Consider the following 17,414-nt stretch of genomic DNA (forward strand, 5'->3'; position numbering starts at 1 on the left):
AAGGAACTTGTTCAAGATCATACAGATAGTAAAGGGCAAATTTGAACACAGGTCCTCTGACTCCCAAACCAGTGCATTTTCCACTGTCTCACTGTCTTTTCTTCCTCTTTCATCCCTTCCTCCCCTCAGGGATCCTTCTCAGACTGAATTCTATATGACTCCACTCTCCCTAGACTTTATAATCTCCCACAACACTCATACCTTGGTAGAATTTTCATTTTTACTACTCCAGAGAATAGTGTGTCAGTGTGTGTGTGTGTGTGTGTGTGTACAAGTCCATGAAAGGGTATATGGATTTGTCTGTTTTTGTGTATGTAATCACATATTGTGTAATCCATATACAAGTGTGCATATGTACCTTGTGTCTTGTATCTGTATTGTATATTGGTGAATCCATGCATGTAATTTTGTGTGTGAGTGCATATGTATCATGTATAGGTGAGCAAAACACATGTATGTCATAGCACATTTATCTGTATGTTATGTGAATTTGTGTGCATATGATCATGTATTTCTGCATGTTGGTATATACATTTTAATAAGTGTATATATTTGTACATTTGTGTGTGATTGTGAATATCGATGCAAACATGTATGTCTATATACAAAATGTGTGAATACATGCATTTACTTATTCCTACACATGTGGCAATGTGTTCACATTTATGTATATGTTCATATGGACACATAGACTGGTCTGTGTGTGTTTCATGTGCATGCCTATGTACATATGTGTGAGTACATTATATGTGTCTGTGTACTCATGTTTTTGCATATGAGTGACCTTGTATATGACAGAGATGTGTATTTAAATACTCAGAGACCAAGTCATATTGATTTTGCTGTTTATTGAAATATGGCATACAGTCAAAGGAGTGAAAGAAAGATATGGAAAGTCAATGGTATTTCTTTGCCTCTGTTTCTGGTTGTAAGAAAATAAAGACAAAAGGTCCTCCCATGGATCTAAATTACACTTAATATATCTGTAAGTGAACCAGGTAGGTTTAGTCAAGGGATGACCAAGCCATTCCTGGCCTTTTTACTGCCTCTAAACCCAGAATCAGTGGGTGGCCAAGACAGGGGTTAGAAAAGGATGGTATCCACTGTCTTAACTCCTGAGCCCCAGACACACTCAAGACCAGTGGATTCTAGGACCCAAGAAGACACAGGTTAGGTGACCAGAGAGGCTAAGAAGATCCAGAGAAAAGGAATTCCATGATGGCTGGAGTTCTAGCTGCAGTCTAGAGACAGAGAAAAGGAGAGAGAGGGCCAAGAGACATGAAGTGTGTCCAGGGTGTGGCCAGTGTGGGCATGGCCATGAGCCTGGGGGGCGGGGGTGGGGGTAAAAGAAAGAAACAAGAAAGTGGGGCAAGAAATAAAAGAAGTAGTTTAGGAATCCAGTGTTGCCCCAGGACCAGGCAGATTCAGAGAAAGCTAAGGACTTAGGAAAACAAGAATTTTAGCTGATGGTGTCCCAGGACAAGCAGTTCAGGGCAGAGATGTGTAATATGGAGACCTGGAGCCGTGGTGACCAGTGAAGCCAGTCAGCAGATCATCTATCGGCTGGTTTTCCTGATGGGAGAGCCCAGAGTAGAGGATTTGCTCAGGGGGTCCTTGTAGTCACTGATGCTGGAACCTTGGTTCTTGCCATCCCTGGATCGTGTGCTGCAGACTCCAGACATACAGGACCCACTGGAAGCCAAGTAGCCACCGCTGACAGAGCTCGGCCGGTAGCCATAACCACTGCTTCCACTGGTACTGCTGATGACAGCTTCAAGCAGAGAACCAGAATGTCAGGTTATCCCTGAGAAGCCCTATCATGTAGGACATGTCCCTCCCCCAGACTCCCACCCAACCCAGGGCCAGAATGAGTACAAACCTACATCCCATTTGTAGAGTGCTCTAAGGGATATAAAGGACTTCCCTCACCACAACTCTGGGAGCTAAGGCACATCTGATAGATGTGGAAGCAATCTCAGAGACCATGTAATCTGTTCAACATGATGCTAGTGATTCTCAGAACCAGGACCGGAGCTCTTTCAAGTTTCTACTGCAGCCCTCTTAGACCTGGGTCTATCCCCTTAGAGACCAGCTCACAAAGCAACATTTGACAGGGGAAGTAGTTCAAGTTAAGGATTCCCTCTTTCCCCAGGAAAGCACCTAGAGGATAGACTTTCTTGACTCCTACAAGAGTCTTCATCTATCCAATCTATTACCATGGACTTCTGATTATTCTTCTATAATAACTTGACCTTAACACTTTTCTGACCATTTCTCTGGTCTTAGCCTCTAGTTGACAGAAAAAACTATTTATTCTCTTCTCTTAGTCTCCTAGATGGCTTCCTAGGCTTTGTCTCCATTCCCTCCTTTCCCTCCTGTAGCAATGTAGTAATACTCTAGTAACAGTGCTAGCCATAATTAAAACTTAATACTTGTTTATCATTTTAAGCTTTGCAAAGTGTTTGTGTAGAAGTGGTACTTCTACCTGACTGTAAATTCTCATGAAGCAAAGGTGAAATGATCTGGTAGACAGAACTGGACTTAGGTAATTTGAGTTTTTGTCCTAATTCTGCCATTAACTAGCTATTTGACCTTGAGAAAGTGACTTGCCTCTCTTTTTTCTCTCAGTTTCTACATCAACAACATGGGAATAATATAATTTTCACTCCCCACCTCACAGGGCTCTGTGTTTATAACTATGGCCCCACATTTAAGGTACTTACAGATGCTGACAGAAGATGGGAATTCTCCAGACATCCTATAAAGAAGAAAACAACATGATAAGTCCGTAGTCCAAACAAGAGTTTCACCTCCAAATTCTCCTTGGGGGTTGAATAAAAGTCTAATAAGAAATAATTACAAGGGGGCGGCTAGGTGGCATAGTGAGTAAGGCACCGGCCCTGGAGTCAGGAGGACCTGAGTTTGGTTCCGGCCTCAGACACTTAACACACACACACACACACACACACACACACACACACACACACACACACACACACAAACTAGCCGTGTAACCTTGGGCAAGTTACTTAACCCCAATTGCCTCCAAATGGCAAAAAAAAAAAGAAAGAAAGAATTACAACCCCCACCTTACTGGTCTGAGAAATATCTGAGTCACTCAGAATAACTGACTTAACCACATGTTGCTTTCAACACTATCATGACCAAATGGAGCATTGGGTACCATTCCTGAAGCAGAGGGCCATTGACATTCATTCGGTAATGAGTGCTACCAGTGTCATTCTCCAACTTCCCCAGGCCTAGCATACACTGACTCCTCATCTCTCAGGAACTTTGACCTCATCTCAGGTGCCACCTCCTCCAGGAAGTCTTTCTTGACTTCCCACTCCCTTTGCTTATATCTCAAATTTTTTTGGATTCTCTACCTCCTCAATTTTACTTTCACTATCATTATTTGTGTACATGTCTTATCACAGCATGGTGTCAACACCATGACTAAAGAGCTGACTTTGGAGTCAGGAAGATCTGCGTACAATTCCTGACTCTGACACATCCTGGCTATCTAAGCCAGGGCAAGTCTCATAACTTGTGGGTACTATTGGCAACTCTCAACGACTGTTCTAAGTTGTACAGAAGGTGCATTGTTTAAAAGAACTAGCTGATGGTGTCCCAGGACAAGCAGTTCAGGGCAGAGATGTGTAATATGGAGACCTGGAGCCATGGTGACCAGTGAAGCCAGTCAGCAGATCATCTATTTAAGAGTTGCCTTTCTCTACCTCTCTATCCCCTTAATAGATTAGAGGCTGCTTGAAGCCAGGAATGGTTTATTCTTGTCCTGATATAGGACCTAGGACCTAGGATAGGGACTTGCACATTGTGTGTGCCTTGTATATGTTTAGTGAGCTGAATTGAAAACTCCCATTTTTGAGAAAGTGTGGACATGACCTCAGAATTCCAAACCAATAAACCAAGATTCTCTGCCTCCCTCTGAAGAGAAGGGTTCTAATGTTGTTTCCCTGAAAATTGGAATATCATCATCACCAGATTAGGATGAATTTCCTTTTCTCATTCCTTTCTTCCTAAATGTAAGGTGTGCTTCATAGAGCTAATTAGTCTACATATGGAAATTAGCCCTTACCTGCACTCTTCACTTTCCAATAGCTTCTTGTAGGTGGCAATCTCAACATCGAGGGACAGCTTGACGCTCATCAGTTCCTGGTATTCCCGCAATAGGCGGGCCAGCTCTTCCTTGGAAGTGTGTAGGGCACTCTCCAGCTCCTCCAATTTGGCCCGGGCATCTTTCAGGGCACTGTCTCCTCGTTGTTCAGCATCAGCAATGGCCAACTCCAGATTGGAGCACTGCAGGGATAGAATTGAAAGTGTCACAAGATTTGGGGAGGTGAGAGGAAGGAGGAAGGAAGTATCTAAGTCATCCCCTTGATTACAGGCAACTCTGTCTTCCTTAACCATACTTCCCATTCCTAAAGATTCCTGGGGACAGAGATGCCAACAACCCCATGGGATGACATTGTCTCATTTGTTTTCCCAATAGACCTGAGGAATTCTTTAAAACAGCATTGCATTGGAAGTCAGATAGAGGGGGTATTTGATGTAAAGAATTAAAGACTACACAAAAACTAGCAGTGTGACCCTGGGCAAGTCACTTAACCCCAATTGCCCTCCCAAAAAAGCAGATAAAAATGGAATTCAAGACTTGGAGTCAGAGCTCCTAGGTTTAAACTCCAGCTCTTAAAACTACTGCTTACTAAAACATATTACTTGTGTGACCTTGGGTAAAGTTCTCTGGGTCTCAGTTTCCTGTGAAATGAGAGACTGTGCCAGAGGCTCTTTCCAGCTTTAGATACTAATGAAAACATAGCCTAAAATGGAAGTCTCTTTTTTCCTGTTCTGCCATTTGTAATGATAGACTTAAAATAATGGCATGTTCAAGGCTCCCTTTTATGGTTTATCCCATCATGCTGCTGAACATTCTCTTAAACTAACCTTAACCCCAACCCTAAATTTCTACCTGGAATTCCCACCATTAAAACTGGACCTGATCTTCCCCTCTGTAAAATTAGGGGACTGAATAAGATGAACCTAGATTCATCTGCTAGGACTCTAGATCCATGTACTAGGATCCTAGATTAGTGACCAGGGTCCTAGATTAATACACTAGGATTCTAGATCCAAGTACTGGCATCCTGGATCTATGCCCTTGAATTCTAGATTCCTGTGCTGGAATTCTAGATTCATGGGGTGGGGTTCTAGATGGTAAGATCTTAGATGACAGGCACTGTGTCAGATAAATAGATAGATAAACAGACAGATAGATCTTGAGCTGGAAGGGACCTTAGAAGCAACCTAGTCCAGCCCCTTCACATTATCAATCATAGAGTCATGGGTCACAGGACTGCAAAGGAGCTTAGGGGCCTTCTAATCCATTTCCCCATTTTACAAATGAAGCTGAGACTCATAGAGTTTAAGTGATGTGTCAAATGTCATACAGGTAGTAAGCATGGGAAGCAGAATTTGAACACAGGACTTCTGACTTCCAAGTCAGTCATCTTTCTGTTGTACTACCTTGTCTCCTTTTACATCTCTTATATGTCATTTCAGAGCCCAGCATAAGCTGAAATGCATAGTAATAATTCAATAAATGGAAGGGAGGGAGGAAGGAAGGAAGGAAGGAAGGAAGGAAGGAAGGAAGGAAGGAAGGAAGGAAGGAAGGAAGGAAGGAACGAAGGAAGGAAAGAAGGAAGGAAGGAAGGAAGGCTCTGCATATGTGGCACCTTCCATCAGTAATTTGAAGAGTTTTTATCTCCCTCCTTAATCTTCTCAAATTCACCTGTAATAAGTGGCTCCTAAAGATGTTTAGCTCCAAACTACTTGAGATCTTGATTTCACTGACCCATTCTTTGTTGAGTAAGAGACATAACATGTTGACTATCAGAACTCAACTTCTCCCCCATCACAACTGGCCATTGGACCAGAGGCAGCCAATCCACCTTACCTGCTTCTTCACATTCTCAATCTCTGAGCGAAGCCTCTGGATGAGTCGACTCAGTTCTGAGATCTCATTCTTCGTTTGTTTGAGGTCATCCCCATGTCGGCCAGCCACCAACTGCAGTTCCTGGAACTTAGGACCACAAAGCAGAACTCATTGACAACATATTCTTCTTGCTTCTCTCCCCTGAGTGAAGAACTGAACCCTACACTCTCCTCTCTCTGCTATCTTTGGAGTTATGGGGTTCACATTATATGGATTAACACCAGCTTTGAAAACAAACTGGGGACTACAAGTTTAGGAAATCAGGCAGAAAGTCTAATAAAAATGGAATCTCAGCCCAAGAGAGGGATGCTCCTTGGGACATTCAGATAAAACTTGAGCAAAATTTGAAGGTCTGGGGTGGCTAGGTGGAACAGTGAATAGAGCACCGGCCCTGGAGTCAGGAGGACCTGAGTTCAAATCTGGTCTCAGACACTTAACTCAAAACTAGCCATGTGACCTTGGGCAAGCCATTTAACCCGAATTGCTCTGCCTTCCCCCTTCCAAAAAGCAAAAAAAAAAAATACCTGAAAGCCCAATAGGATTTGGAAAGCCTCTTGTGAGATTAAGTCAAACTGTAGAGGACAGTTTCAAACTCACCTGCTGGCTTTTGCTCAGTCTGTGACCTATTCCTGCCAAGCCACCCTTTTAACTTGTTGAATTTTTACCCATAGTTCAAAACCCAGTCTAAATGCCACTACCTCCTCCAGGAAGCCTTCCTTTATCCCCCTAGTGAAGAACAGCCATGATCCTTGGACGTCACATAGAACTTTTTCCTTTTCCTTATCACATAATCGTTTGTGTTTTAGCTCTCTCTGTGGGAGTACCCCGCCTCCCACAGCCTGAAAGCTCCATGAGGGCAAGGAAAGTGTCTTATGTAAACACTTGATCTCTGTCAGTGCCTGTCATGGAAGTTTGAACATAGCAAAAATGCTTGACAAATGTTGATTGAATTGAATTGAAACTGACTCTCTGATTCTTCTCAGATCAGTGGCTGCTGTCTGATTGTCAGCACTTTTATTCTCCATGACTGTCAGAAGTCAAGGAATGTTTCTAAACCCTCAGAACCATAAATTCATTTCCCCCTCCCCCACAAAAATGTTAGAAATCATGCTCTCTAAGCTAGAGAGACCCACATGATGCTATGTCACAGAAGAGAGAGAAATGTTTCTGGGGATTATTGGAGCCTTGCAGAGGGTGGGATATGGTAGGCTGTTCCACCCTCTCCCCTTCCCCATGGGAAATGTTAGGATGCCCCTGAGGACACAGATCACATGCCTCTACACTCACTGAAACCACCCTTAAAGCCACCCCTAAACTCACCTTGGTCTGGTACAAGTTCTCGGCATCAGTCTTGCTTTTCATGGCAATCTCCTCATATTTGCCTCTGACTTCATCAATGATGCTATCCAAGTTCAGTTCTCGGTTATTGTCCATGGAGAGGATGACAGATGTGTCACTGATGTGGGACTGGATTTGAGCAATCTCCTGCCATGGGTACAAAGATAGCCTCAGAGTGAGAGCCCTCTTACGGGCCAAGGTTGAATGACCTCTCTCCTAAAGAGGTGGAACAAATTCCAGGAAGCAATTTTCCTTCTTCCCCATCAAAATTCAAAAAGTGTACTTTGCCCAAAAGGCCATTGGTTCAATTCTTCATTGCCTTCAAGAAGAGTCCTTTTCCTCAGCCCCTATTCCTCTTCCATCATTAGAGCAGAAATTGCTCTCCAATTGTCAAGAATACATCTGACCACTAGGCAGTATCTAAAGACCAAAATCTCGGATGGTCTCTCCTTCCAGGAATAAGTCATAAAGAGTTGGCTCCCCAGTAGGACCCCATACAAATGCTTCAATATCCTCAAGAAACCCAACCTGCTCTCCTCTCACGTGGGGAGCGGAGAGGCACAAAATGAGCAGAAAGGGCTGGGTTTCAACCGATCCCATATGGAATGACATGATCTTTCCCCTCAAATCCACTCCTCTTCAAAGCTTCCCTATTCCTATGAAGAGCACTACATGTTCTTTCACTCACCCTAACCCACCCTAACTTCAGTCACCATACACCCAGTCCCTAAGTTCATAACCTTGGCATCACCCTCACCTCCTCACTCACTCCACAAGTCCAATCCCTTGCCAGATCTTGTCATCTCTACCTCCACATGTCTGGAACCTGTCCCCTCCTCTCTACTCTCTACCCTCATTAATCACACACTTAATCAGTTCACCTGGGTGACTGTAATAGTTAAAGTCTCCTGGACTACCTGAATATGTCTCCTGGCTTAAGTCACTCCACTCTCTGCCCTATTGTCAGAGAAATTTTCCTAAAGTGCAGCTCACACCATGTCATTCCCCTACTTAATAAACTCCAGTGGTTTCCTACTGTGTCTAAGATCAATTGTTATTTCATCTTTATCTTACCCTTTTTAAAATTTATAGTTTTGTGTAAGATTTATAAAAATACACATTATTATAATAATAATTTGTCATATAATTTATAAATAAGTAAATACCATATATTGGGTATACATGCTAAAAAAATTTGGTGGGGATATGTGATTTTAAAAAATGTTTATAGATATATTGACTGATTTGCACATGTGTTCCCATAATTCTATCTTCACTTGTAAATTTTCTGAAAGTAGGTTGTATGTTCTGGCATCCAGCACAACATAGTACATGTGAAACCTCACTGGTCATCAGGTCCATGCCTGAAAGAATTCCTTCTATAATATGCCTGAGAGGGGTCATTCAGCCACCCATTCCACTTGGAGATAGTTCTGATTTTTAGAAAGTTTTTATTTATTTAAAGCTAGAATCTACTTCCCCTCACTGTTCTTCATTCAGTTTGGAAGGTGAGTATGGGAAAAATGAGGATGTTGTTTACAGTGAGCACTTACCGCTTCAAACAGACACTTCAGGAACTTGGTCTCTTGGTCCAGGGATTCTACCTTAGCTTGTAGCTCAACTTTATTTGTGTAAGCAGCATCCACATCCTAGGAGAGACACCCCCCGCAAAAGATTCTCCAATTACTGCCTGTCCTTCATAAGCAGAGACTTCTCCTCAAGTTCCAGTCACCTAGTGTCAAGAGATAGAACTGGGCTCCTTTCTCCAGTGCTAGGTTGCAAAGGGTCTCAAGGAAATGGTAGAGGTCCTCTAGCAGCCATCATGGCATAGTGGGAAAAACAAGACTCTAAAGGCAAGGAACCTGGATTTGACAGGGCAGCTCTTCCCTGGAAGAAATATCCCCAACTGCCTTCTTAATGTTACTGATAGCTTAGAAGTCCTTCCTGTAGCCTAATCCATGTCCTTCTTGATGTAATGAAAGTCTCTTTCCATTGGTTCTCAGGAAAGATTTGCCTAGGCAAGCTAGGATATCCTTACTATATCATGTGTGTCGTGGACCCCCTTTTGTAGTGTGGTGAAGCCTATGAACCTTTTTTCAGAATACTATTTTGAATACTTGCATGAAATGCTAAATTTCAGTTAGAGGTTAGTGTAAATAAAGACGTATTTTATTTCCCCCCTGAAGTTCATAGATCCCCTGAAATCTATTCATGGACTCCAGATTAATGTTTTAGGGAAATCCTCATATGCCTGAAAATATTTCTGAAGTCCTCTTCCGCCTCTGCCTCCCCTAAAAACTTTATCTTTTCTGGAGTTTTCATCATGACCTCTTCTCCCCTCTACACTCATTGATACTGAAACAGTTCATAGTGAGTGACATTAAGGATCAGGGAGATGTCAGCCCACCCATGACCTCAGAGGCCTCTTCCAGCTCACCTTTTTGAGCAGCACAAATTCATTTTCTGTAGCTGTCCTTCTGTTGATCTCCTCTTCGTACCTGGAAGGGGAATAGCTTGTCAGTGAATATACTTTCTTCTGTTGTTCAGTTGTGTTCAGTTATGTCCAACACTTCATGACCCCATTTGGGGTTTTCTTGGCAAAGATACTGGAGTGATTTGCCATTTCTTTCCCCAGCTCATTTTACAGATGAGGAAACTATGACAAATATAGTTAAGTGACTTGCCCAGGTTCACACAGCTAGTAAGTGTCCGAGGTCAGAATTGAACTCATGGAGAGGGAGTCTTCCTGACTCCAGGCTCAGCATTCTATCCAACCTAGCTAGATGCCCCTATACACTTTCTAGAATGCCCTTATGTGCACAGCCCTAACCAGATCCTTAGAAGGAGACACAAAAGGAAGAGAAAACCAGGGCTCTGTACTCACAACAACTAAAAAGGAAGATTATTATTAGTACAAATAGGTCTAGACCATCATCCTACACCATATGCCACAATAGATTTCAAATGGATCCTTAACTTAAATCAATGAGTCACATCATAAAAAAAAAGATTGGAGGAAAATCAATGGGGTTATCTTTAATGCCTATGACTAGGGGAGAATTCTTAATCAGATAAGGGTTAGAGATCACAAAACATAAAATAGGTAACTTTGATTATATTAAAAGGTTTTTACAGGAACAAAATCAATGTAGCTAAGACCAAAAAAAGGAAATTGTTGTGTGAGGAAAAAAAAGTATTTTTTTCAAATGTTTCTGATACAGGCATGAAATCCAAGCCATATAGGGAATTTACACAAATATAAAGGACCAAGAACTGCTTTTCAACAAATTATGAACTCAATAAGGATATGAACAAATAGCTCTCAAAAGAAAAATTGCAAGCTATTAACAACCATAGGAAAGATTACTTCAAAGCACTAATAGTAAGAGAAATGAAAATCAGAACAACATTTGACACTCAGAAAACTGGAAAAAAATGGTAAAAGAAGGAAATTGTGCTAAAAAGTCCATGGGGAAACAGACACACAGATTGTTGAATTGGCTCAACCATTCTATAAGACTATTTGGAATTTTGGATAAAACTAAGTGAAGAGGGGAAGGTATTAAAATTTCTAGACCCTTTAATCAAAAGTTCCATAGGCTTATATCCCTAAGGAATTCAAATACATAAAGCAAAGTCCCTCGTACACCAAAGTATAAGAATGAGTAACACTTTTTGTGGTTGCAAAAAAAACTGGAAACAAAATGATGTACATCAAATAAGGAATGTCTAAACAAATTACAGTACATGAGTGGAACGGAATATTATAATGTACAATTAATGGCAAATATGAAAACTCAAAGGAGCTCCCAGTCCAATGACCATCTCATGCTACTTCTTTCTCTGCCTTATGATCACCCAGGTTTTAGGTGTAGACAGAGTACAGAAATAACCATAACAACCACTGCCCAACAGGCATGATATCTCCCTATGCCAGGCTAGGGCAGTTCTAGGAATTGCTGACATCCTACATGATGTTACTCTGGCATTAACACTAGGGGCACCACTAGCCTTCTCCTGAACCCCTAAACAACTCAAGCTTCCCTTGCAGAAACTGATGAAGATGCCCTGATCTGTGCTGAACTGGCCCAGTTCTGCAGGACTGAATTCAGTCTCCGGGGTCCAGATACCCAGTCCACAGGGCTCACTTCCCTTCTCACCTCTTCTTAAAATCCTCCACAACATCCCGCAAGTTCCTCAGCTCAGAGTCCAGTCTCACCCTGTCCCCTGACAGGGCTTCCAGCTGCCTCCTCAGGTTGCTGATGTGGCCCTCGTAAATGGGCTCCAGGTTGTTCTTACAGTTGCTGAGGTCCAGCTGCTGCAGCAAGTTCCACTTGGTCTCCAGCACCTGGTTCTGTTGTTCTAGGAACCGCACCTAAAACCAAACCCCAGAAGTTAGAACCTACTTGGGGAGATCCTATTTACCCAGGTTATGAGGGTGGCTGAAACAAGCAAGATGATAGTCTCGATCCCTCAAAACACCATGTATCTCTCTTTAACTTCTAAGGCAGAGAATATATCTTAGTTGGGTCAGCACTGAAATCTCCATAGTCCTGGGATGCCGGCATAATTTAAATCCATTGGTGATTCCTACATGTCATTTTGCTATTAGTCTCAGCTCCCCTCTCATGTAAAACAGATAGATCAAGACTTCCCTGCCTCTCTTTTCCTTTAGTAAAGGTCAAAGGAGGAGAGAAAGGAGGAGAACACTTTGATTTTGGAATATTTGAGTTATATTATGTATATTATTATACATATATATAAATGTATATATAAAATGTATATTATTATACATATATATAAATATATAAAATATATTATATATTATTTTTTGTTTTCTATTTTCAGAGACACTAGGAGTATACTAGAAGGCATATAGATGGTGGTGCTGGAGATTAGAGATGAGCTTCAGCCTAGGATTCAACATTGACATTAGTCAATTTGCTTCCCTGGGACTCAACTTCCCTAGCTGTAAAAACGAGGGGATTAGGTTAGATGGTTTCTTTTAGATAATATCTAACATTCTTACCTTGTCTATGATTAAAAATAATCCACAAAATGCCTAATCTTCACATATATGATCAAGAGTTTACTTAGAACTGGAAGAGACCTTCTAAGTAATCTGGTCTTACTCCTTCGTTGTATGTATGAGGAAAAGAAGCCCAGAAAAAAAATGAATTCAGCTGGAATTCAGCTCAGCTCAGAAATCCAGACCTCTTTCCATCGGACCACACTGCCCCTCTTTCTGTGCCATTCAATCCACCAAGTATCTTATTTCCTGAGCTGCCGAGGGGACTTCTCCAGCTGCTGAAAACCAGCCACAAAACCAACTTGACCCAAGGTAAGCTATGCTTCACGGACTATTCGGTTCCACACTGTCAAGTGTCTGGCTTACGGAGAACATCTGGCTGAAGAATTGAAGTTGAAATCCCTACTAGCTGTCTGCTTTGGAGGATACACAGCCTATATTAGAGACAGACACTCCATTGTCAATAAAAAATAATTTGTGGCTTGTCTGTTCCTCCGGATTATCCCCTGGCCTAGGAAACATGAGAAGTGCCCAGGTTTATCTTTCTTGATTCTTAGACCTTCCTAATTCCACAGGGTTTGCACCCCCCCCCCCGTAACTTGCTCTGAAATCCTCCATAAGAGCAGAATGAGATTTCAGTGCAGAATGAGGACCTCTTCACATCCCTCTCTAATTGGCTATAGGAGTAGGGCCGAGGTCAACCAATAGGTAGTGAACCTACCAACAGAATTAAGAATCTGGGATTCCATACAACTCAGGAAGCTAGTGTTGGCAAAGTTCAGGTGGAGATTAGAGACAGACCAATAGATCCTGCCTTGCACACTATTGCAAAGGTCTATTGCCCTGAGGTGGAGACAGCTGGTGGCGTAGTAGATTAGAGTCAGGAAGATCAGAATTCAGTTCTGGTCTCAGACACTTACTAGCTGCATGACCCTGGGGAAGTCACTTAACTTTAGTTTGCCTCAGTTTCCTCAGCTGTAAAATGAGGATAATAATGGCACCCACCTTCCAGGGTTGTTGCGAGAAGCAAATGGGATGATATTTGTAAAAAGCAGGTCCCAATGCTTCCTTGGTTTTTCTAGGAAGGCTATGGGAGAGAATCTCATGAACTTTTCTCTATGATGGCATAGGAGCTGAATCCTGGCACCAAGATAAAGCTTAGCACAGTGCCTGACACATTAGTAGAGGCTATGTAAATACGTATTCCCTCCCCCTTCCCTGGTAAAGGGAAAGGAGCCCTGTACAGAAGGCAAAAGCCCGGATTGCCTTGCCCTCTCTACTGGTAGTGTGACAAGTCATTAGTCACTTTTACTCTCATCTGTAAAACTATGGACCATGATACCTGCCTGGAGGCAGGGGGATAATTAGACCAGGTGACCTCCTATGGTCCTTTATAGCAGACATTTACTGTTCTTCATAGTCCCCTTTCTCCTTACCCTTCCATGAGGTCATATCTAATTCACTTAAACTCCTACTCCATGGAAGGGTAATTCCAGAAATTATGGTGCTTGAGAAGTACACATGGCTTGAATCCTGGGTCCCATGAAAGGAGACATAGTTGGAAATAGGGGGAAGGTCCCAGTGCTTCCTTGGTTTTTCTGGGAAGGCTATGGGAGAGAATTGTTTCTCATGTACTTTTCTCTTCGATGGCCTAGGAGCTGAAACTTGGTACCAAGATAAACCTTAAGATTAAGGTCTACATTTCTTTTTCCCCTTAGCTCTCCCAGTTCTTGTTTCTCAGGACAAGATTCTCAGGACAGGGGCTGAGATAATCTAGCAGATCTAGCTTTTATATTCTCCCTAGAAACCCTTTTATAAAAACATCAAGAAAAAACTCAACCAATTCACTTTGTTGCTGGGATACATGTTTTGATTAAATGCAACAACTACTCTGTTTGGGAAGTCCCTCCCAAAGTCTAACCTTAGATCTTCCTGCTACAACTGAAAAAAATGTTTTAAAAACTAGTTAATCACCATTACCCCCAACTTATGTCAAACTCACCTTATCAATGAAAGAGGCGAACTTGTTGTTGAGTGCCTTCATCTGCTCCCGTTCCTGGGTTCTCACTCTCTGGATCTCGGGGTCCAGTTCCACATTGAGTGGAGCCAAGAGATTCTCGTTAACAGTCACCTGATGAATGCCCCCCGGTGGGCATACCGATGGGCACGCAGGTCCTAGGGCCACACTGCCAAACATGCTTCCAGCAAAACCACTTGGCCGGCCCCTGCTCAAACCATAAGTCCCATTCAATCCATTTCCACCAGCCACATTGAATGAGATATTCCGGGTCCCCCGTAGGCTGTAGAGGCTTCGGCTGCCAAAGTTTCCCCCAAGCCCTTTGTTTCTTGCCTGGTAAGAGGAAGAGCTCCCCAGTTTGCTGCTGGTAACCCCAGAGAGCACAGCTGAGCAGCCACTGAAGCCTCCCTTGGTGTAGACTCCTGGTTTGCAGTTGAATTGGCGACTCATGTTGGTGGAGATGGTACTTGGATGCAGCAGGAGGAGAGCAAAGCTTGGGAATCCCAGTCCAGTGGTGTGAAAGACCTCCACCTATCCCCTTATATGTGTTCAACACCCAGGCTAGCACTCTAAAGGGGCAGTCCAGGCATTAATTCATGGGTTTGGTTTGCCTGGGAGCAAGAAATCATTTTCTCTCTGCTGAGCCTCCCCATCTCTGAAACAACATGAAACACTCAAATTGCTGGGCTTGCAAGCCTTGCTCATATAATTTGGGTCTTATCTAATTAACTTGCTGTCATAGAGTAATTAGCCCAGAGACCAATTCTCCTCCAAGGGAGTTGAGTTAAGGGGATGGAGCTGTTGCTTTTTCCTCCTGGTTGTTCTTTTCCAGGTCCTTAGTTCCTTCTCTGGGGTGATAGGGGACAGAGCCACTGGTGCACAGGCAGAGGTGAATTCCCTCTATCTCCATGGGATGACTTCCCCTGAGCAGGCTAGGTAGGCCATTCCCCAGGAGAGCAAGCTGCTGAATAGAGGTTCAGGCATCCTAACCACTGAGAAAATGCCAATTGTCCAAACTTCCCCTCGACTCCCCCTGGAAAAATGCCCCATTCTCATTTGGGGAAAATGAGGAATCCTCGCCTATTTCCTAGTTATTGAGTGATAAGGAGAAGGAAGCTTGATGCAGTAGAAAGAACTCTAATGGAAAGTCGTAAGAGTTTACTTTGAATTCTGGTTCTACCAACTTGGACAAATCATTTAAGCTCCCTTGGTCTCAGTTTCCTCATCTGTAAAGTGAGTTGAACTATTGAGAGGGTTCTATGAAGGACTGTTAAAGATCTGTGATATGTAAACTTGTTTTTTTTTTCAAATATTTTGATAATTGTATTTCAATATAGTCGGTTCCCTTTGTAAAGGAATTGCACTATGGGGTGTGTGAGGTATTCAGAGAGGACCAGCACCTACAGTGTGAGGGCTCTCTGAGCCCTTTGCTCATCCACCTTTGTTGTCCACCTTCACCTTCACTCTCATCTATGGCTCCAAGAAGCCTTAGCATGTCATGTAGAAGCCTCAATCTGATAAAACCATCTTGGCAGACCAGGTTGAAGGTAACCAACAGAACTCAAGATGGGCAGTGAGTGAGGAGGACATCTACCTCCAAGCATGGAAGACCTTCCCCTGGTGAAATAGGTACTTGGAAACAATTTGCTCCAGAGGCCATGAAGGCAGCCAATTCAGGCACTGTGCAGGGCTTAGAGCTTGATCAGGCTTTGAAGATTCCAAGGTCATCCACTGCATCCTGGGCCATCACCAGTTGTCTTGATTTCTGTTCTGCCACTGGAAATTGATGACTCTGGAATAGAGACTGAGGCTGATAACTGTGCAACTTGGCCTCACAAATCCAGTTCAATCAAGAGACTAGATATCACCCTGTGTTATCATTGTTCTTCTTTGAAAATGAAATATGAACAACACCAGACCAGCAAAAGGGTCCATGACACAAACAAAAATTATTAAAGCTCCTAGACTAAAGTCCTTCCCAATTCTAGCTCCCACTATCCTAAACCAGGCTTCAACTGGCCTTCTTGAAGTTCCCTGCACATACTCCTCCATCTCCCACCTCCTTGTCTTTGTACCGACCTTCCTCCATGCCTGGAAGGTACTGACTCCTTATTTCTATCTCTTAGAAGCCTTTTCTTCCTCTAAGGTTCAGGTCAAGTGCTACCTCCTACACACAACCTCTTCTGATACCCACATCCTCCTCCCAAAACTATCTTAGATCTATTTGGCATATTGCTACACATAGGCATGTTGTTTTCCCTTGTTTATTATTTCTTCTTTGTAATGCCAGCATCTAGTATAAGGCTTGGCATGTAGCAGGTGCTTAATGAATGATTGCTAAGCGATTGGATCAGAACCTCTGTGTGAAGGTTAACTTCTGGTTATACAAACCAAGATGCCTAAATTTGTGCTCCCACATTTTTTTCATGACAGACTCCCACCTCTACTTAACCTATCATTGTGATGGTGGTGGTGGTTCAATTCATCATGTCTGGTTCTTCATGACTCCATGGACCATACCACTCGTGGGGTTTTCTTGGCAAAGATATTGTAGAGGTTTGCCATTTTCTTCTCCAACAAAGAAGCTATATCTTACCTACCAATTCAAAAAGAACAAGACTCACCTGACCCCAAGAAGGAGAGACTAATAACATGGAAAGGAGCTATACCTAGAGAGAACAGAGAAGGAGGATGAAGGGGGTTTGATGCCTTAGTAGAAGACAAAAATGGAGTAGACATAAAATTAATGATGGAGGAAGATGTAAGAGGTCCAGGAAATGAGTGGAGGGAGCTCTGGAAATAAACGAAGAAGAATCAGAGAGAGGACGAAAAAAGGAAGATGGAAAGATTTAAGGAGAAAATAAAGGAAGAAGACAGAAGATACTCAAGTGGAGAACAGGGGAAGACAAAGGAGGAAATTCAGGAGGGGAATTAGGGAAGAGGTGTGGAATGTGGCCAAGGCTAGAATGATCTTCCCCTTTCATCTCTCTCTTCTAGAATTCTTAGCTTTCTTTAAG

General features: G+C 42.7%; 1 protein-coding gene across 1 annotated transcript; it reads right to left on the bottom strand.

Annotated features, from left to right (window-relative positions):
- Positions 1–1,523: 1,523 nt before the first annotated feature.
- On the bottom strand, positions 1,524–14,847 carry LOC138171620 (keratin, type II cytoskeletal 71-like). The gene is made up of 9 exons (XM_069101157.1): positions 14,383–14,847; positions 11,512–11,726; positions 9,789–9,849; positions 8,905–9,000; positions 7,334–7,498; positions 5,975–6,100; positions 4,100–4,320; positions 2,724–2,758; positions 1,524–1,771 (listed from the first exon to the last, which is right to left on the bottom strand). Exons 1-9 carry the CDS (start codon positions 14,845–14,847, stop codon positions 1,557–1,559), a joined length of 1,599 nt encoding a protein of 532 aa, XP_068957258.1. The 3' UTR covers positions 1,524–1,556.
- Between the last annotated feature and the right edge of the window lie 2,567 nt (positions 14,848–17,414).

This window comes from Petaurus breviceps, unplaced genomic scaffold (assembly GCF_028583685.1).
Source record: "Petaurus breviceps papuanus isolate PSGF00001 unplaced genomic scaffold, PetGlider_PUasm1.0 454, whole genome shotgun sequence".
Lineage (NCBI taxonomy): Eukaryota > Metazoa > Chordata > Mammalia > Diprotodontia > Petauridae > Petaurus > Petaurus breviceps.

Coding starts and splice junctions, on each gene's coding strand:
- LOC138171620 (XM_069101157.1), bottom strand. CDS start 14,847: ATGAGTCGCCAATTCAACTGCAAACCAGGAGTCTACACCAAGGGAGGC. Junction 11,727..14,382: donor TCGCCTCTTTCATTGATAAG/GTGAGTTTGACA, acceptor GTTTGGTTTTAG/GTGCGGTTCCTAGAACAACA. Junction 2,759..4,099: donor TTGGAAAGTGAAGAGTGCAG/GTAAGGGCTAAT, acceptor TCTTCTTTATAG/GATGTCTGGAGAATTCCCAT.